The 21,687-nt window shown below is 42.1% G+C and overlaps 1 protein-coding gene across 1 annotated transcript in view; it reads right to left on the bottom strand.

Annotated features, from left to right (window-relative positions):
• The window catches only part of gab3 (GRB2 associated binding protein 3), a 122,432-nt gene that overhangs the window by 24,477 nt on the left and 76,268 nt on the right, over nt 1–21,687 (bottom strand). Inside the window, exons 3-5 of the mRNA XM_048544093.2 lie at nt 9,436–9,664; nt 5,769–6,226; nt 1,059–1,144 (exon numbers count right to left, since the gene is read on the bottom strand). Of these exons, the coding sequence (XP_048400050.2) occupies nt 1,059–1,144; nt 5,769–6,226; nt 9,436–9,664 (773 nt within the window). The remainder of the gene's footprint in view (nt 1–1,058; nt 1,145–5,768; nt 6,227–9,435; nt 9,665–21,687) is intronic.

Below are 21,687 nucleotides of genomic sequence, written 5' to 3'. Positions count from 1 at the left end.
TCTCTGGAATGTGTTCATTTGTAGATAAATCCACTAGCTCCCCGTTCAACAACGAGATGATTTAAGTTAGTGTTAGACCATTCCACTGAACAGAAACACTTGGTATCACTTCAAAAAAGCATGCTATGACTTGCTTATTACTTGCTTATTTTGCCATGTAGGACAGATCTTCCCATGGAGTGTTGCTTTGCTTTAGCAAGGGCTAGTATGTGTATTTAGCCTCAGGATATCTGCTTCAGGATCACACTGGAACTAGCATAGTATTGACACATTTGGCACCACTCTAGATTGGTCTCTCCTGATTCCCGACATTCTCTCCTACTCTCTTGCTCCTCAAGCCTCTTCCTCTGCTCCTAAATGAACCCTTATTTTCTTCCCAAGACCTTTTTTCACTTTCTAAGACGTTCTCCCACTCCTTGAGACCCTTTCCCCTTCTATAAACCTTTTGCTTACAGGCTTCACCAGCTCTCCTCCTCCTAGGGTCTTTCCCTCTCACCTAACCCTCCTGCTCACCACTTCCCTCCCAGTTGCAGTTCCTCTCAGTCTTTGCCCAGTTTGAAGAGTGGGTAAGAGTCAAGGAGAGGGATTGATAAGAGCAAGGGTCGGGCAGCAGGAGAGAATCAAGGAGGGGAATAAAGGTATGAGGTCGGAGAGAGGCAGGGAGGGGGAAACAGCAATAGAAAGCCAGGGAGGGGAACAGAGTCGTCGAGTGGGAGGGAGTCAGCGAGTCGAAGGGCTGGCTAATGAAGCAGTGACAGAGTTAAATGCAAATTAGTAGCATGTTTCTTTTATGTTTTAAAATGTATTTTATTTTAAACCTAACTTCATAAATGCGGAAAATAGGAATGCACAGTATTTCAATTGCATGTATATTGCATTAAAGTTTTGTATTTCCTAATGAGAAAGGTCCCAGAGAATTGAGCTACAGCTTTTACATTGGTGATGATGGGACAATCGTAAATTTGTTTCATTTAAAGTTGCTGCAACTACAACATCAGCCAATCAAGCAACTGCTGTATCTACTGAAATACAAAAGATTTTTAATATGCAGTACTCACCATATTTAGATTAAGTCCTTCATTTGCAGACATTATGCAGTTCCCTTGGAAATCAGTAAATGGCAGCAAATTGCACGCCTCTGTATCTGAAACACAATTGTTGCTTATTACAGTCAAGTATGCATGACTTTGTTACAATAAACAATTCAGCAATGATAAGACGTGGTCACAGGATGTGAAGTTTACTTCAGAATTTTTTCTATTGATTTTCACAGTAACAGTTCTGATCCTCATATTTAAAGGAAGGATATGCTTCCAGTAAAGTGTTCACTGAATTAGTCCCTGCGATGAAAGGGCTGTCCAGGATGAGGAGTAGTGTAAATTGGGTCTAAACTTTCATGAGTTTAGATGAATTGGAGTTGATTTTATTGAAACATATAAGATTCTGAAACAACTTTACAGCATCAAAATTGAAAGGTTGCTTCACCTGGTTGAGGAATCTAGAAGATGTGACATAGCCTGACGATAGGGGGTTGATGTTTAAGGATATTGAGAAGAATATTTTCATTCAAAAGAATGTGAATCTTTAGAACTGTCTATGAGAGGGGATTGTAGATATTTCATTAATGATTATATTCAAAGCATAAATTGATGTGAATCCATCAGTAAATCAAGGGATTTGGACAGGTAAGTGGATTTGAGGTAGATCAGCTACAATCATGTTGAATTACAAAGAAACAGTCCATGATGCTGCACAGGGACACCATGTTGACCATGGAAGGATAAAAGACAATAGATATGCACATCTCAGCTTTGCAAGAAATTAAGTTTAATTGACAGTGGAGAAAAGGGGTCTTAGAATAGTCAAAGTGACAAACTCATGAGTGAGGGTTTTGATGAGGTTCTAGTAATGTAGGGTAGTGTTACTAACTTGAACATAACCAATGTAGGTAATGATGAAAAGTGTGATGATACGAAGGCTTTAAGAGGTGTATTTTGTTTCTTTTTTTAATGAAAAAATCTTGAGACAGAGGTAGAAAGCCATCTGCTCAAAATCAACAGAGTAAAAATGAACTTGAGCGGCATGGTGGCTCAGTGGTTGGCACTGCAGCCTCACAGCGCCAGGGACCCGGGTTCGATTCCCGCCTCAGGCGACTGTCTGTGTGGAGTTTGCACATTCTCCCCGTGTCTGCGTGGGTTTCCTCCAGGTGCTCTGGTTTCCTCCCATAGTCCAAAGATGTGCAGGTTAGGTGGATTGGCCATGCTAAATTGCCCATAGTGTTCTGGGGTGTGTGGGTTATAGGGGGATGGGTCTGGGTGGGATGCTTTAAGGGGTGGTGTGGACTTGTTGGGCCGAAGGGCCTGTTTCCACACTATAGGGAATCTAATCTAAACAGCTTGTGAGGCCTTGGATTTTTTTTTTAAAGGTTTGAACATTAGAAATAGCCTGACTGGGCAGGGTCAAGTCTTCATTGGGACAATTAGTTTAAGCTTTCAGCAGTTGCTGGATTCTTGAAGCTGGATGTTGAAGCTTTTATTCTGCTCTCTGTTATAGTTAAATGCTGTGGTTCTCTTCCTGCTGCTAGAATTGCATGTGAAACAATCTATTTTATTGAATTTGTCTTTGCCAAGGGTAGGTTGATTGGATGTTACTATATTGGAATAGTTAATTAGTAGTAGTTAATACATTGTTTTGTTAAGCATTTCAATAGAGTTACAGTTAAGCCAATTCTTTTCTTATGTTATTAATATCTCTGTTTTTACACCACAGTTAAAATACTAAATGTGTTTTGCTTAAAGTCTAATGCTTTGGCCAATCAAATTGCAACTGGAACGTAAAGCCTCCTCCTGGACACCACCCCCAGGCCTCCTACCCTCCCTCGACCTCTTCATCTCCAACTGCCGTCGAGACATTAACCGCCTCAACCTCTCCACCCCTCTCACCTACTCCAACCTCTCCCCCGCAGAACGGGCAGCCCTCCGCTCCCACCCCAACCTCACCATCAAACCCGCAGACAAGGGTGGCGCAGTGGTAGTATGGCGCACTGACCTCTACATCGCCGAGGCCAGGCGCCAACTCTCCGACACCACCTCCTACCGCCTCCTCGATCATGACCCCACACCCGAGCACCAAACCATCATCTCCAACACCATTCACGACCTCATCACCTCAGGGGACCTCCCACCCACAGCCTCCAACCTCATTGTTCCCCAACCCCGCACGGCCCGTTTCTATCTTCTTCCCAAAATCCACAAACCTGCCTGCCCTGGTCGACCCATCGTCTCAGCCTGCTCCTGCCCCACCGAACTCATCTCTACCTATCTGGACTCCATTTTCTCCCCTTTGGTCCAGGAACTCCCCACCTACGTCCGTGACACCACCCACGCCCTCCACCTCCTCCAGGACTTCCAATTCCCTGGCCCCCAACACCTCATATTCACCATGGACGTCCAGTCCCTGTACACCTGCATTCCGCATGGAGATGGCCTCAAGGCCCTCCGCTTCTTCCTGTCCCGCAGGCCCGACCAGGCCCCCTCCACCGACACTCTCATCCGCCTAGCTGAACTCGTCCTCACACTCAACAACTTCTCTTTTGACTCCTCCCACTTCCTACAGACTAAGGGGGTGGCCATGGGCACCCGCATGGGCCCCAGCTATGCCTGCCTCTTTGTAGGTTACGTGGAACAGTCCCTCTTCCGCACCTACACAGGCCCCAAACCCCACCTCTTCCTCCGGTACATTGATGACTGTATCGGCGCCGCCTCTTGCTCCCCAGAGGAGCTCGAACAGTTCATCCACTTCACCAACACCTTCCACCCCAACCTTCAGTTCACCTGGGCCATCTCCAGCACATCCCTCACCTTCCTGGACCTCTCAGTCTCCATCTCAGGCAACCAGCTTGTAACTGATGTCCATTTCAAGCCAACCGACTCCCACAGCTACCTAGAATACACCTCCTCCCACCCACCCTCCTGCAAAAATTCCATCCCCTATTCCCAATTCTTCCGCTCTGCCGCATCTGCTCCCACGATAAGACATTCCACTCTCGCACATCCCAGATGTCCAAGTTCTCTAAGGACCGCAACTTTCCCCCCACAGTTATCGAGAACGCCCTTGACCGCGTCTCCCGCATTTCCCGCGACACATCCCTCACACCCCGCCCCCGCCACAACCGCCCTAAGAGGATCCCCCTCGTTCTCACACACCACCCTACCAACCTCCGGATACAACGCATCATCCTCCGACACTTCCGCCATTTACAATCCGACCCCACCACCCAAGACATTTTTCCATCCCCTCCCCTGTCTGCTTTCCGGAGAGACCACGCTCTCCGTGACTCCCTTGTTCGCTCCACACTGCCCTCCAACCCCACCACACCCGGCACCTTCCCCTGCAACCGCAGGAAATGCTACACTTGTCCCCACACCTCCTCCCTCACCTCCATCCCAGGCCCCAAGATGACATTCCACATCAAGCAGAGGTTCACCTGCACATCTGCCAATGTGGTATACTGCATCCACTGTACCCGGTGCGGCTTCCTCTACATTGGGGAAACCAAGCGGAGGCTTGGGGACCGCTTTGCAGAACACCTCCGCTCAGTTCGCAACAAACAACTGCACCTCCCAGTCGCAAACCATTTCCACTCCCCCTCCCATTCTCTTGATGACATGTCCATTATGGGCCTCCTGCACTGCCACAATGATGCCACCCGAAGGTTGCAGGAACAGCAACTCATATTCCGCCTGGGAACCCTGCAGCCATATGGTATCAATGTGGACTTCACCAGTTTCAAAATCTCCCCTTCCCCTACTGCATCCCTAAACCAGCCCAGTTCATCCCCTCCCCCCACTGCACCACACAACCAGCCCAGCTCTTCACCCCCACCCACTGCTTCCCAAAACCAGTCCAACCTGTCTCTGCCTCCCTAACCGGTTCTTCCTCTCACCCATCCCTTCCTCCCACCCCAAGCCGCACCCCCAGCTACCTACTAACCTCATCCTCCTTGACCTGTCCGTCTTCCCTGGACTGACCTATCCCCTCCCTACCTCCCCACCTACACTCTCTCTCTCCACCTATCTTCTTTACTCTCCATCTTCGGTCCGCCTCCCCCTCTCTCCCTATTTATTCCAGTTCCCTCCCCCCATCCCCCTCTCTGATGAAGGGTCTAGGCCCGAAACGTCAGCTTTTGTGCTCCCGAGATGCTGCTTGGCCTGCTGTGTTCATCCAGCCTCACATTTTATTATCTTGGAATCTCCAGCATCTGCAGTTCCCATTATCTCTGGAACGTAAAGCCTTACGCTTACCATTAAAATTAAAAATAGTTAGGGCCTAGGCTATCATCTTCATATATTTTCAGGAGATTTAGTCTGGTTCATAAAAGACGAGATGGATCAGAAACCAGCTCAGAACCAGAAGTGTCTGAGATTCACTATCAGTTATCATTTTGAAAGGAAACAGCAGTTAATGGCATAGCTAGAATTTCTGGCAGTAAATTGACGCATTGGGATAAATGTGTACTGTGCAATCAATTTTTTTCTGAAGAAGGGCCTAAGCCCAAAGCGTCAGCCTTCCTGCTCCTCTGATGCTGCTTGGCCTGCTGTGTTCACCCAGCTCTACATCTTGTTATCTCAGATTCTCCAGCATCTGCAGTTCCTACTATCTCTGGAAGTCTTAATTGATGGATATTAATAAATTGAAACAAATGTTACACACTTTAGCAGTGCAAAGATTTTGGAGACATATCCCAATGCTTGGATCAGTGACATTACCTTTCCAACTTCTTTTCTCCAGACTTGAGAGGGGGATTCTTTTCGGTACTGGTGCTGGATTTATTGCATAGGCACCATTCCCATTCTGAATCACTTTGTGAGTCTTTTCACGCTCTGTTAGTTGGTTTGGTTTTGGTGGCCTTGGTGGAGGAGTGTTGGACAAAAGGTGAATCCCTGTTACACCAAATGGCAGTGCATTATGGTTTTTGTCAAAGTTAAAGATCTGTGAGAACGAATACACTGACATTGGAGATGATGATGCTGATGAAGGTCCGCTTTGATCTTGATTGGGAAAAATGACGACTTGTGAATCTTGCAGATTTTTATATAAAGGCACATTGCAAGATGTTTGTGTTGGGGTGCCATTCTTGGGCTGTAGATTCTCCTGAATATCATCAGATCCTGTCAACTCAAAGGAGTGATCAAGCGATCTATCACACGGTGAACAGCTGTTGCTTCTGCAAAAATAAAATCACCAGATTCAGAGAGACAAAAGAAAATACTTGCAGTTATACAGCAGCTTTAAAATCTCTCAAACTTCCCCAACACTTCATTCAGAATAAATTAGGCTTAAAATTTAGTGACTGTTAATACGTAGGCAACATGTCGCTAACAACAATTAGATAAAAGACTTATTAATCAACTGGAGAGACAAGTGCTGGCCAGATCATCAGGAGAATCCTGCTCTTTGAATAGTGCTCTCGGGTTTCTAACATCCATCTGAACCACTAAAACAGGCAGAAAAGGTCACAGTATAAATGTAATCTGAAGTCTGGTATCTGAATAATGCAACATTTGCTTCATACTGCACTGAATCATCAACCCAGATTATGTACTCAAGTCCTGAAGTGAGGCTTGAATCCAACATCCTCTGACAAAAGCTTCAGATGTGGTTCAAGTGTCGGGTGGCTGTAGGTAACTGATGATGACTCCTAACGCAATACTTCAAATGTCACTTCAAATCGTGAGGTTAAATCAAACTGATATATCGTGAGGTCAACCCTTCATATATTAAATACACCATTTCTCTATTACAGTATCCTGCTGATTATTAAATGATTGCACTGTTAATGTATTACCCATAATAACAGTTGTGCTTTTGCAGTAAACTAAAAATGCATACTATGTCCCCTTTGACATTACACATTCCTTGATATATTAGAACTGTACCATAAGTAGTGAATCATACTGTGTGTTGTTCTTAACACAAGTCTATTAATCAATGGAAATTATAACTGAATTTTGCCTGGACATTTTAGCAGTGTTAGGTTTCGATTGGACAATTCAGCAGTGTTAGGTTAAATGGTGACTAAAACAAAAGTAAGATTTCATTATTCCAATTTCCTCTCATGTTGTCCTGAATGTGCTAAATTCTAAAGTACAACTGCACGTGATTTCAGCTGCTGGTATCATGTCACGTGTCCAGTTTTTATATGTAAGAGGATCATTCACCTTCAAGGTATCACCAGCATCGAGGCCAGAAGAACATAGAACATAACAGCACAGTACAGGCCCTTCGGCCCTCGATGTTGTGCTGACCTGTCATACCGATCTGAAACCCAGAGTGAGGAATTTTTTTTTGTTTTTCCCAATATTACACCTCACTGGGGTAGCATGCCAGAAATCAAGCCTGCTATTCCTGGCATTATCATAAAATTTAAAGATCTTACAAAAAATACTCAAAATTTCCCTACCTCTTGCAGCCAGGTTGACAGAAAGCATAAACCAGATTTTGGCACTCAACAAGAATTACTATTTAATATAACTCAATAGATTCTAGCTACAGGTAAATAATGATGAACCATTATAAAATCCATGATAAAATTATTATAAAACTCCCCTACATACATACAAAAAACTGACCGCGCTGGGCAGAGGAAAATATTGGACAGGGAGCTCAATGATCCCAGCACACACAGATGGTCAGGACTTGCTGCTCCTCAACCTTCCTTCTCCAGGTACTTTCACTTGCTTGCAGGAGGCATGGAGTGACTGGTTCACAACTTACAGAATCGCCCACTTATTGATTAAAAGCCCCAGCTTACAGAAACTGATGAGGGGTAATGAACTGGCTTTCTTCAGGGCTTGGTGTGTTTTGTTTTTCTGCAAAGTAAAGGACAGCTCCTTCCTTTGCAGATATCTGATGGTTTCACACCAAGCTTTCATACCAACAAGCTCTTCAGCTACCTGGGAACCAATCACACGATTGCTGGCAGGCAGAAGACCTCTGTCATTGACAACCAGTCAATCAGCTACTTATTGCTGTTGATATTTTGTTTTGTACGTACTCACTGGTTCCAGTTCATCTGCAACCAGACTTCCCCCAGTGCTTGAACGAAGTATAGTGTAAACAGCATTTAAAATGAGTGGCGCTAGCTAGCTTTGCAAAAAAAACACTAATCCTTTTCACAACTCTTGGTTCTTGAAACAGTCCTTTTCTATTTCAGGCCACAATGAAAAATACGGTCTTTACACTACCCAAGATCATTAATGTCAATTATTGTTCCCCAGCTAGCTGCACCAGTCAAATCAGCTCACTCAGAACAGGCCATGAATTAGACCAAGGTCTGTATTGCCATACTTTAGAAAGGAGCAGCCCTAGGCCATATGATCCTAAAGTAGCAATTTATTTTCGATTTTCACTCATGTACAACGAGGCAAACTGCAGGAGGAAGCAAGGGCTAAGGCCTTTAAATAAGAAGTCTCTTTCTGCATTTACTGCATCGGTGTCATGCTATTTCTGTTAATAATGACAGTTAAACCCAAGAAAGTACCAAATGCCAGAACGAAAACCTTCTCTGCAATATCTATTCGAGTCGTATGCAGTGCTATCTGATATTTGTTTATTGGCTCCTGATACCATACTTGGAATTTACTGATCTGAATGAGCCAAACTTTGACTTATGTTGCTCAGATTTCTAAATGGAAGTCAGTTTCTACTAAAAGGTCCACATCTATCAATTATCCAACAAATATCACAATTGTGACATTGAGCATTTAAAGGTCAACACGAGGTTTCGCAGAGGAAGATCAGGCGAGTTTAATTCAGGTGATGCGGAGCAGCCGACGGCCTGGGTTGCAGTGGGAACACAGAAATTGTCAGGCCTTGGGGGAGGGGCAAGAGAAATCAACATTCTCGCCTCTGCTTGCCACCTGCTGGCCATTGTTGGGATGTACATGTGTAAACACTGAGCACAAACAATTCTCCAGCATCTGCAGTTCCGATTATCACTGATACAATTTCAGTCATGGTACTCTCAACAGCAAAACTGGAGACTGCTATCCACCCATCGGGCTCATATGCAAAGACAAATCATTCGATCAAGGTATCAGACAATGCCAAGCCTGTGCCCAGAAAAAAAGTCAGTCCTTTCAGATGAGATGGAGAAGGAACTGGAGGAATTACTGCATGTTGCATTAACTGACAGTCTGTACCCAGCAGTTTAAACAACAAATTGCCATTATGTTGCAGCATTTTATGACTTCAATGTGTTAGCCAGTGAGAATTCAACGGAAATTAGCATGATTAATATTTTAACAAAGAAACTAAAGTGGAAACATTTAGCTCTGTTAAAGGCAGAATCAAGGTAAAATGTATGAAAGAATAAGAATTATTGATGGCCTCGACTTAACAGTTTTAGTTACTGGATTTGTTCAAAAGTTTTACCTGGCAATACCAATTGATTTGGTCTCACATTGGGATAAAATGAGATAATCCAGAGGCATGACGGCAGACATTGTAGATTCTGACTCTCTCCTCCTGGAGTCGGCTTCCATTGCAGAATCCTGAGCTGTGGGAAATTGATCCCTATTGATTGACTGTGATGTATGAGTTGAAACAGCAGGAGATGGTTGAAGAGATGAAGAGGTAGTAGGGGAAGAGCTCCCAAGGGAATCTGTAAGAAAAATATTATTACTTCATCCTCTATTCAACATTCATTGTTGTTTAAAGGTGCATGGAAACGTCATCACTGTTCTTCAAAACCCCCTCAGAGTCACACATCACCCCAATTGGATAAATTATTGTTGGTCCTTGTTGCTGGGTTAAAATCTTGGAACTACCTATCAGGCTAAATTGTGGGAGTACCTTTCCTGCAAGATGGCAGTAATTGAATAGGAAAGCTTCTCAAGAAAATTTAGAATAGACAATAAATGCCAGACTTGCCAATGAACCCACGCCTTGAGTTTTTCTTTAAATAAAACAGGTTATATTTAAGTCATTGTTAAAAATTAAACATTTTGAAGCTGAAACTGGTGTATCAGCATGAAACAGACTTTGAATGAATCATCATTGTGTGACATTGTGCACAACTGTTTAATTTCCATTGACTTGGAAAAAGTTGCCTTCTTTTTTCACTTCAAACTAAGTAAAAGAACTGAGAAACTCAAAAACTGTCTCGGAGGAAGGGCTAAACTGTTCCATGAGCTTCAGTGGAAAGAAGATTGGACGTGGTGCAAACTTGTCTGCCTGTACAATAAACCAACATCGAATACTTTGGTTTCATCCAGGAGCAGGAGACCAACTAATTGGTATCAGGTATACCAATGTATACATGATAGGAGTTGTACCCCTCCATTTTACAAACATATCATTACCTGTATTTTTAAGACCTTGTTATCTTGGCAGAATGAATCATATTAGGCACATATGTGATCGAACTTAATCCACTGCTCCTCTGCCCAGTTCAATGCCTTTTTACAGTTAATAATACAAGTGCTACAATCTTTTTTGATGCTGTGAAATATAACATAATCTGATAAGATTATCTTGAAATTACTGAATTCCGACATCTTTTTATTAGAAGCATGATTTTTGTAAAGTCTCTGACATGTAGTCGAACACTAATTACTTTTCACAATTTTTGAACTCAAGGTGAAGGAAGCTACTGCTCTGGAATGAAGTAGTTTCTGCTTTCAACCTTGGCTGTCAGTATCAAATTTTCAAAGATCTGATAATCTAGAGGTCAAAAGCAGGATAAAGCAGTTTTGTATAATGGCCCTCTTCTGGCAGAAATGGAATGAACACAGTCGAAACTAATTTCAGATTGAACTCATGTGGCCAGTAGATCGAAATTACCTTAGTTTGAATCTAGATCTTGAATTCTTCCCATACAACTTCTCTAACATTACTCATGGAAACTATGACAGTATAGTTAAATTTCTCGCTTTATTTTCTTTTAACTTTAAATATTCCCACCGACGTACTTAATTTGACTTCCTTATTTCTTGGTTCTCAGTATTTTTTCGCCCCCAACATCTGGCAGCCCAAAAAGATTACTGTTATTACAATTCACCCCATCAGGGGGCACCAAAGCTAAATTGCTAAGATTGCCATATTATCCAGGATTGCTGCACACTGTGGATACAAAGGCAACAACAGAAGATTGAAAATACTTAAAACGTCTAAAGATTGAAGCTGACACCAACCTTTTATTTACATTTTTTATCAAAACCCTTTTCAGCTTCCCAACAAGTTTTATCCTGTCATCATTCTACTGAATCCTAGTATTGCTGGAGTATTTCACCACAGGAGGAGGCCAGGACGTCTGCACTTGCTCTCCAAACAAGCATTGAGACTTGGTGCCATTCTCCAGTCTTTTCCCCATACCTTACACTCTGTTTCTGCCAAAGGGTCTGTTTCTGACCTGTATGACTCTATGGTTCAATAAATAATCATCTCATACTGTCTTAAATGCTTCAATTGAACCTGCCTCCATGCCAGTTCAAGACAGTGAAATCCAGATCTGAGCTACTTGTTGTGCAAAAATGTACTTTCTCACATCACATTTGCCTCTTTTGAAAATTACGTTTCACCTGAGCGCTCTCGTTCAATATCCCTTTTTTTTAAAATGACTCGGAGTGGTGTCTCCCCATCAGTTCTATACAGCCGGCTCATGATTTTGAAAACTATCAGATTTTCTCATAGCTGCCTTCTCTACAAGGAGAACAGTCCCAACCTTTCCATTTTATCCTTATAAAGGGCATTTCTCATCATGGGAACTATTCTTGTAACCATTCTTTCCAATGCATTTGCAACATTCCTTTTGGGTGGTGCCCAGAACTGTACACAATACTCCTACTGAGGTCTAACAAGTGTATTATACAGTTTCAGTATGACCTCCTTGCTCTTGCCTTTTATAATAAAGCCCACTTTTGAAACTATTTTCTCCACCTGTCCTGCCACCTTCACTGATCATTGCACATATGTGCCCAGGTCACTCTGCCTCTCCAGCCCCTTCAGAATTGTACCCTTCATTTTACATTATCTGAGCATGTTGCCCCCATAAAACATGCATTGCCTCGGACTTCTCTGCATTGAACATCATTTGCCACCTATTCATCCCATCCACCAACTTGTCTGTGTTCCTTTGGAGTTCTTCACTGTGCTTTTCACAGTTTCCAATACTTCCAAGTTTTGAATCGACCTCAACTTTGAAAGTGTTTTTAGCATAAAAAGATTTGGATGTGAGTTTGCTCGCTGAACTGGAAGGTTCGTTTTCAGACGTTTCGTCACCATACTAGGTAACATCATCAGTGAGCCTCCGACAAAGTGCTGGTGTTATGTCCCGCTTTCTATTCCAAAGGAACACAGACAAGTTGGTGGATGGAACGAGTAGGTGGCAAATGATGTTCAATACAGAGAAGTCTGAAGCAATGCATTTTTTATGGGGGCAACATGCTCAGATAATATAAAATGAAGGGTACAATTCTGAAGGGGTTGTAGAGGCAGAGTGACCTGGGCACAGAAAGCGGGACATAACACCAGCGCTTCGTCGGAGGTTCACTGATGATGTTACCTAAAATGGTGACGAAACGTCTGAAAACGAACCTTCCAGCTCAGCGAGCAAACTCACATCCAGGACCTCAACCTGAGCTACAAATCTTCTCAAAACTTGCTATAAAAAGATCTACATAGAATCAAAGTACAGAAACAGGCCCTTTGGCCCAACTCATCCGTGCTGACCAGGTTTCCTCAACTGAACAAATCCCATTCACATTTGATGCAAATCCCTTCAAACCTTCCTGTCCAAATGTTTTTTTAAAATGTTGTAATTGTACCCACATCTACACTTCCTCTGGAAGTTCATCATTAAGATATAATCAAGCAAAGTAACGGTCTCAATTACCTGGGGAACTCCACTGCAAATCTACCACTAACCCAAAAATTTCAATTGACCATTACTCTCTGCTTACTATCATTCAGCCAATTTTAGTCTGTGAGATTTTCTCACAATCCAGATTATAGATGTACTAAACAGCCTCTGAAAGTCCACATACACCATGCCAACAGCAATGTCTTCATCAAACTTTTCTGTTACTTCTTTAAAAACCTCCAGCAAATCATTTAAATGCAACTTCCCCTTTAGAAATCAATACTTGCCCTTCCTAATCACTTGACATTGTCTCATGTGGCTACTAATTCTATTTCAAATAACTGTTTTGAGAAACTTCTCCACCACCAACGTTAAACTGCCTGATCTGGAATTGCTAGGCTTCTCCTTACAAATATTTTTGAACAAGAGCAATAATTCAGTCTTCCGGCACTACTCCCTGAGTCCCAGGAAAAATGAATGATTATGGCTGGCACCCCTACGATTTTCACTCATGATTCATTTGCTATCCATGGATACATCTCATTTTGTTCTGGTGATTTGTCACCTTTAAATACCAATCAACCACACTGCTGTGGATGCAGAGTCACATACAGACCAAATCAGATAAGGATGGCAAGTTTCCTTCCCTAAAGGGCATTAGTGAACCATTTAGGTTTTTATGTTAATTGGCAACGGTTAGATAGTCATCACTGGGCCAGCACTTAATTCCAGATATTTAGTTAATTAAAATTCACTATCTACCAGAGTGGGGTTTGAACCAATGTGGCTACAGCATTAGTCAAGTTTCTAGATTGCTAGTCCAGTGATTTTACCATGGCAGCACCGGCTCCCTGTAAATCTACCTCCTCGGTAAGGGCAGATGCAAATTATATTTAATACCTCATCCTTGTGCCAATTCCCTTAATGGTCCCTAATCAACGCCACCTCTCCATTTACTATTTACTTGCATATAGAAGACTGTGGAATTCCCCTTTTGTTGGCTTCCCGTATTTTCTCAATCTCTCTTTACTTCTCAAATATGCGCATTCACATTCCCTCTTAACCCTGTCAATTCTTCTTGGTTCTCAATTGTATTTTCTGTCTGATACTTGTCATCGTCATACTTTTATTCCTTTATCTTAATTTCTATCTTTTTTTGTCATCCAGGGAGTTCTAGATTTGTTTGTCTTACTTTTCCTTTTAAGGGAATATACTTTGACTCTTCCTGAACCATCTCTACTTTGAAGGCAGTCCAATGTTCAGTTGCAGTGTCTTCTAACAACATCTCATTCCAGTCTATTTGACCCAGCATCATTCTTTCCTTATTAAAATCAGGCTCTCTGCCAAATGATTTTTCATACTCCAGATTGACATTTGTCACTCCCCATCATCAACCTGAACCATATGAACCAATGATCATTGTCTCCTAAATGCTACCCCACAGACACTTGTCCTGTTGTTAATCTGATTGTAAATTTTATGTGTTGCTGGAACTGTCTCAGTGTTGCCCCACCAGTGACTGTTTGAATGGTTGTTTCTATGGGTGGGACTGATCTTGACAGCGCTTGTCCTGTCACACAGATGGCATGTTCTACCACTGCAAAGTACTCAATTCACGGGTTGGTTGGGAACACAAACTAAGTTGAAATATCAGTTCAAATAACAGAGGAAACCATTTAAATTTTGGAGTAAAATTGAAAAGGCATAGACAATCCTTTCACTAAAATTGAAACAGTCTAGATCGCTATATGATCATGAAGCCCTTTAATCAGATATTATATATTAGATACAAGAGACAATAACATATGTTTGCCTTGATTATATAGTTTGTAAGGGCTCTGGTCCTTGCAAAGGTCAAGTAAGCCTATCCCAACAGCACAGTTCCATAATACCCTAGTACTGATGTCCACGAATCAAAGCTCATTTACCTCACATCAATCTGTGAATTACATGTTCAACTCTCTGACTTACCCAATGCTAATTTTCTGTGGTTCTGGTAGTAATCCAGATTACCTCTTAAAGGGAACTAATAAAGAGGTTCTTCTGTGTTATTGGTGCTCACATTGGCTATAGATATTACATTTTATTAACCTTGCTTCTTTTCAACAAGTGCAAGGCCTGAAACTCCTCCAGTACTCTCTTCTGTATCACTTGTGGCCACACATTATTGACCTTGATTTTGAACTTGGAGGGTGTGACTGCATCCTGAAACAAACTGTTTAGGAAACCTTCTCCCTCCCTAATGCACTGTAGCCTCTGAAGCTCAAAATCCAGCTCACAAACACTGAACTGAAGTTTCTCAAAATCCAAACACATACAACAGCTGTCGCTGTCATGAGTGACACTGGTGTTTACCAGCTCCCAGAGGCTACAACCGCACCATCAGTCCTGGCATTGCTATTTTGTTTAATCAAGCAGGCTTTCAAGTTTCTAAATATCACCCAACAATTATTTGTAGTTAAACTTAAATGACTTTTGCTACCAATTTTCTTGACTTTTTCTGGGTAACAATTCCACAAGCATCTTCATTCTTTCAGAACCTCCTACAATATGCTTTAAGGCTCAATGTCAGGAGCCTCTTTGAGCACAGAGGGCATTATGGATGAGGTCTATCCTTGTCCCACTTGAAGATCACACAAGCATATTTTAGAGAAGTCACTGCTTATCATTCATAACCTTTGGAATTCTATGTCCCTCATTAGTAAAAATGCACAGAGAACAATTGTAGCAATCTTACTATCAACCTGGTTGATATCTAATGTGGGATTTCTTGTTCACAGAACCATACATGTAATGTTCAACTATGTGCAACTTTTACCAAATGAATCTTTTAGGGAAAGCTCAGTGCTATTCCCAAGTTATGCTGCATAATGCTGTGGAATTACTGTCAGAAATCTATTTTAGGCGCATCTCCTTAATAATTTACCTTGCTTCAAAACAGACTCAAAGAGTATAAATTACGAGCATGTTAAACTCTTGAACATGAGCATTTAGGTGGAGTCAAATTTACTGGCTGTGGGGAATTATGGCCTGGTCTGAAAGGTCTCAGCACCTCTGACCAAGAAGGGGGAACAACAAAACCAGGATGCCTGACTTGATTGCTATGCAGTTGTCCTACGGAAAAGCGTGAATGTGCGTACATTGGGATAGGTCAAGAATAGGCTCAACTCGGCTCAACAACTCAATGATCCTGTTAAAATGAAGAATGGCTGGTATTGTAATTTGGTACCACCTGTGTATTAATATTGTTTCAAGAGTCAGTGCAAAAGGGGAGAGATTTAGTGAAATCTAATGCGAGGCAAAGAGGAGGAAAATATCCCAAGGTAAAGCAAAACATAGGATCTCATAGTAATGCCCTTGATTAACCTTCCTGCTATCATTTAAGCTGCAATGACTTCCCTGTGGTACACAGAGACTAAAGGAGATCTGTCAGCTCAAATAATCATACCATCATATGTCAATGTCAGCTCCTCACAATCCTGACAGTAACGTCAAATACTCATGCATAATTTCCAATTAGAAGTCATGAAATGTTTTCAGAGAACTTTTTTTAAAAAAATGCATATTACAGTGACTATGATCTATGTATTAGATTTCATGAGTAAAGCTTGTGGAATGAGATTGCAAGCTGGAAAATGTAAATTATCACAGCAGGTTCATTAGAATACAAAGAGTTAAAAAAGAAATTCATTGGTTAACAAAACATGGTATGGTGAGTAATAATAAGACTTACAATTAAACTGCTGTTGATGACTCTTTTTAAAAGAAACAGGAGTTATTTTTATCCCTCTGAAGAGTGATTAGATAAAGGTATTGCCCAGTACAGTATGAAACAATTGAGCCAGGCTGCGTCTCATTCAATCCCCAGTTAGTACTGGAGCAATAGAGCTTATGCTTTCAGGACCACTTGAGGTATCTTACCTCAGGTTGCATAAGGGCACTTATTTTTATCATTCATATACATGATTTGGATGTAAACATAGGAGAAATGGTTAGCAGGTTTGTAGATGACACTAAAATTGGTGGTGTAATCAACAGTGAAGATGATTATCTCAGAGTGTAAAGTGATCATGATCAAATGGGTCGATGGGCCAAGGAGTGGAAGATGGAATTTTACTTAGATAAGCATGAGGTGTCGCACTTTGGTTAGGCAAATCCAGATGGGATTTATACACTTAATTGTAGGGTCTTGGGGAGTGTTCAGGCAAAGAGACCTTGGGGTGCAGATTCACAGTTCCTTAAAGGTGGAGTCGCAAGTAGACAGGGTGGTGAAGGCAGTGTTCGGTACACTTGCCTTTGTTAGTCAGTGCATTGACTGTAGGACTTGGGAGGTCATGTTGTGGCTGTACTGGACATTGGTTAGGCCACTTTTGGAGGGTTACCTCCAATTCTGGTCACCCTGCTATAGGAAAGATGTTGTTCAGAAAAGACTTACAAAGGACTATGCCTGGATTGGAGGGCTTGAGATTTAGGGAGAAGCTGAATAACAGAAGCTATTTTCCCTGGAGGAGCAGAGGCTGAAGGGTGACATTACAGAGGTTTATAAAATCATGAGCAGCATGCATAGTGTCAATGGCCAAAGTCTTTTTCCTAGGGTAGGGCACTCCAAAACCACTTGGCATAGGCTTAAGGTGAGAGGGGAAAGAGTTAAAGGGACCTAAGGGTCAACTTTTTCACACAGAGGGTGGTGTGTGTATGGAATGAGCTTCCAGAGGAAGTAGTGAAGGCTGGTACATTTACAACATTTGAAAGCTATCTATGGGAGTAGGAAGAGTTTAGAGTGATAAGGGCCAAATGCTGGGGAATGGGACTAGATTAATTTAGGATATCTGGTCGGCATGGGTGAGTTGAACTGAAGGGTCTGTTTTCATGCTGTACAACTCAGTGACAGGACTGAGCATTAGGTGTTTTTGATAAATGTGTTTGATGCATTGAACAGTTCATCTCTACGTTTTCACACCCTGGAGCAAGGTCTGGTGTATCACACATTGCTTGAAGTGATAATTAATAACCACATTACACTTCTCAAGGCAGAGCAACTCAAAAGTAGGTCAATAAAAATAATTTCATACACTGGAAAGTGCAACTCACTGTATAAAATTTGTTTGTGTGTGTACAGCACTTTCGAAAGGACATAGGATAAAGGGTGTATATGCTTCTGGTTCAGTATTCTTTTCGAAAGCATTTCTGGAGGTGGATGAATGAATATTAAGTCTTTCCTGGAAAGGATGTGTCACTGCAAAGTTAGCATTTTTTAGCTGTGCCCAATTGCTGATGAGCTGAGTGGCTTGTTAGGCCATTTAAGATGCAACCACACTGCAGTGGGTGTGGAGTTACATAATGGCCAGACAAGCAGATTTCTTTCTAAAACCTAGTTTACTATTGTCCTTCCAATTACTGAGCCTAATTTTCAATTCCAGACTTTAAATAAAATGAAATCAAATTATCTAGTCAAACTGAAATCATCTGCTGGGTGGGATTTGAACTGATGTCCCCACAGCATTAACCTGTGCTATGGATTACTATCCAGTGCCATTATCACCACTTGCAGATCCTCTACTAAAGTTAAAGGTAACTTTACATTAAAATTTAGCACATGATAAATGAGCAGTTTGAATGGCCTTTGTCACTCAGGAGTCAATGAAGACCCACTTTGTTCACAGGAATGTTATTAGACCATAGGCTCCACTTTTGGGTCAAGCAAATTGCAGACTTTATTGAGTGTATTGTGACAATAAATAATGCAATTGACCTTGTACATGCAATGGAGATGAACCTTCATGCTTTCACCTAAATTGCCATTACTGCAATCAGTACCAATGAAAAGGAATACATGGGAGAAACTAACTTTAATCTAAAACTTGGCAGCACAGTATAAGCAACTTGCTGGTATTTTCCGAATTAACGTTCAGAAATCTTCTTAGAAACCACTGGAGAAGGTGGGACTTGAAACTAGGCTTTCTAGCTAAGAGGTAGGGACAGTACCATTGTATCACCAGAGCCCTTAAGTAGCTTGTATTAGTGCTGATTATCAGGTCAGCTTCATGTTGCAATCATATAGATTGCCTGATCCTTATTCTTCATCACTTTGAAGATGATACTTTGAAGTGATCGAAGGCAAACTTGCAATGCTATTGAGGGAATTGACACAATTGAACTATGTAAATTATACAATAGAGTAATGGATTGAAATATGAGGATACAGCTTAAAAGAAGTGAAATTAGGAAGGAGGGATGTTAGGTTGGACTTACTGCACATAAAGGATAATACGTTATTACTAACCGTATTTAAAATATGTCCTAATTTGTTATCTTTCATTTCATTCTTGGACCTCAGTCTCTCTTTTGGTCCCTTTCCTTTCTCTTCAGTCCCTTTTATCTCTTTCAAATTCAGTCTCCTCCTCTTTACATTTCAGTCTCTCAGTTCCTTTACTCCTATGTTTATTTCCAACTCAATTCTGTCTCTCCCCCTTCTGCCTTCAGTGATGATAGGGGCCAAATAGTGGAAATCTCTGGAGGACAGACAGCCTAAGAAGCAGAATGCAAATTGAACTTCAGAAATAGAACATAGAACATAGAACAGTACAGCACAGAACAGGCCCTTCAGCCCACAATGTTGTGCCGACCATTGATCCTCATGTATGCACCCTCAAATTTCTGTGACCATATGCATGTCCAGCAGTCTCTTAAATGACCCCAATGACCTTGCTTCCACAACTGCTGCTGGCAACGCATTCCATGCTCTCACAACTCTCTGCGTAAAGAACCTGCCTCTGACATCCCCTCTATACTTTCCACCAACCAGCTTAAAACTATGACCCCTCGTGCTAGCCATTTCTGCCCTGGGAAATAGTCTCTGGCTATCAACTCTATCCATGCCTCTCATTATCTTGTATACCTCAATTAGGTCACCTCTCCTCCTCCTTTTCTCCAATGAAAAGAGACCGAGCTCAGTCAACCTCTCTTCATAAGATAAGCCCTCCAGTCCAGGCAGCATCCTGGTAAACCTCTTCTGAACCCTCTCCAAAGCATCCACATCTTTCCTATAATAGGGCGCCCAGAACTGGACGCAGTATTCCAAGTGCGGTCTAACCAAAGTTTTATAGAGCTGCAACAAGATCTCACGACTCTTAAACTCAATCCCTCTGTTAATGAAAGCCAAAACACCATATGCTTTCTTAACAACCCTGTCCACTTGGGTGGCCATTTTAAGGGATCTATGTATCTGCACACCAAGATCCCTCTGTTCCTCCACGCTGCCAAGAATCCTATCCTTAATCCTGTACTCAGCTTTCAAATTCGACCTTCCAAAATGCATCACCTCGCATTTATCCAGGTTGAACTCCATCTGCCACCTCTCAGCCCATCTCTGCATCCTGTCAATGTCCCGCTGCAGCCTACAACAGCCCTCTACACTGTCAACAACACCTCCGACCTTTGTGTCGTCTGCAAACTTGCTGACCCATCCTTCAATTCCCTCGTCCAAGTCATTAATAAAAATTACAAACAGTAGAGGCCCAAGGACAGAGCCCTGTGGAACCCCACTCACCACTGACTTCCAGGCAGAATATTTTCCTTCTACTACCACTCGCTGTCTTCTGTTGGCCAGCCAATTCTGTATCCAAGCAGCTAAGTTCCCCTGTATCCCATTCCTCCTGACCTTCTGAATGAGCCTTCCATGGGGAACCTTATCAAATGCCTTACTGAAGTCCATATACACCACATCCACAGCTCGACCCTCATCAACCTTTCTAGTCACATCCTCAAAAAACTCGATAAGGTTTGTAAGGCATGACCTACCCCTCACAAAGCCGTGTTGACTGTATTTGATCAAGCCATGCTCTTCCAGATGGTCATAAATCTTATCCCTCAGAGAGACCTGAGGAGTACAATATAAATGTCTTCAGAGATAATTGGATGTGAGTTGGAAATGTGAGAAAGAAAGGTCGATCGGTTTTCTTCTACTTTCAAAGAGCGTAACTTTAATTATGCAGTTTATAGACATATAGACAGCCTTTTCCCCCAGAATTCAGATCCATTAGAAGCTTAAGATCCATTAGAAGCCAAAGGCTGTTCTGACTTCCTAACACTTCTCAGGTCAACTGACAAAAGTTCAATCACCTTTCTCCCCAGTGCCTAAGAGATAATGGGAACTGCAGACGCTGGAGAATCCAAGATAACAAAGTGTGGAGCTGGATGAACACAGCAGGCCAAGCAGCATCTCAGGTGTGCTCCCGTGATGCTGCTTGGCCTGCTGTCTTCATCCAGCTCCACACTTTGTTATCCCCAGTGCCTAAGCCTACCCAATGGACTGCTTTCAGTGTAACGGTGACTCAACATTTAACTGTCCTTAGCCAATAAGTTGGCAAGGAACACAGTAGATGTCAAGAGTTTACCAGTCTTATTAAAACGAGTGGGCCTAAGACCTTACTGTTATAGCAGAAAGGTGGCTACCAGCAAGAACCAATATAAACCCCTATCTCTGAGGGGTTTTCCCTGATTCTAAACATTTTCAGTGGAATTTTTCCATTCTGGTAAGACATGAGCAATGGCAAGGAAGATGGGAAAATAGGATAAGAATGAAAAAACAGGTTCTTTTTCTCAGGAGAAAGAATTTGCAACCTTTCTCACAACCATTAAATGGTGACTTCAGAACCTCACCATTGAGTGAGCAGTATGTTGTTTCCATGCAGTGTATCTTATTAAAGCTCCAATATGCTTTATTTGCATAACACCTGCAATGTTTTCCTTCCTCGAGAAACTAGACATCAAATTGCCACAATGTAAATCAAAGCAGTTACTTGTGAGTTGCAGCTGACCCAATG

Source organism: Stegostoma tigrinum, chromosome 15 (genome assembly GCF_030684315.1).
Source record: "Stegostoma tigrinum isolate sSteTig4 chromosome 15, sSteTig4.hap1, whole genome shotgun sequence".
Classification (NCBI taxonomy): Eukaryota; Metazoa; Chordata; class Chondrichthyes; order Orectolobiformes; family Stegostomatidae; genus Stegostoma; species Stegostoma tigrinum.
This window is presented reverse-complemented; position numbering and strand designations above follow the sequence as displayed.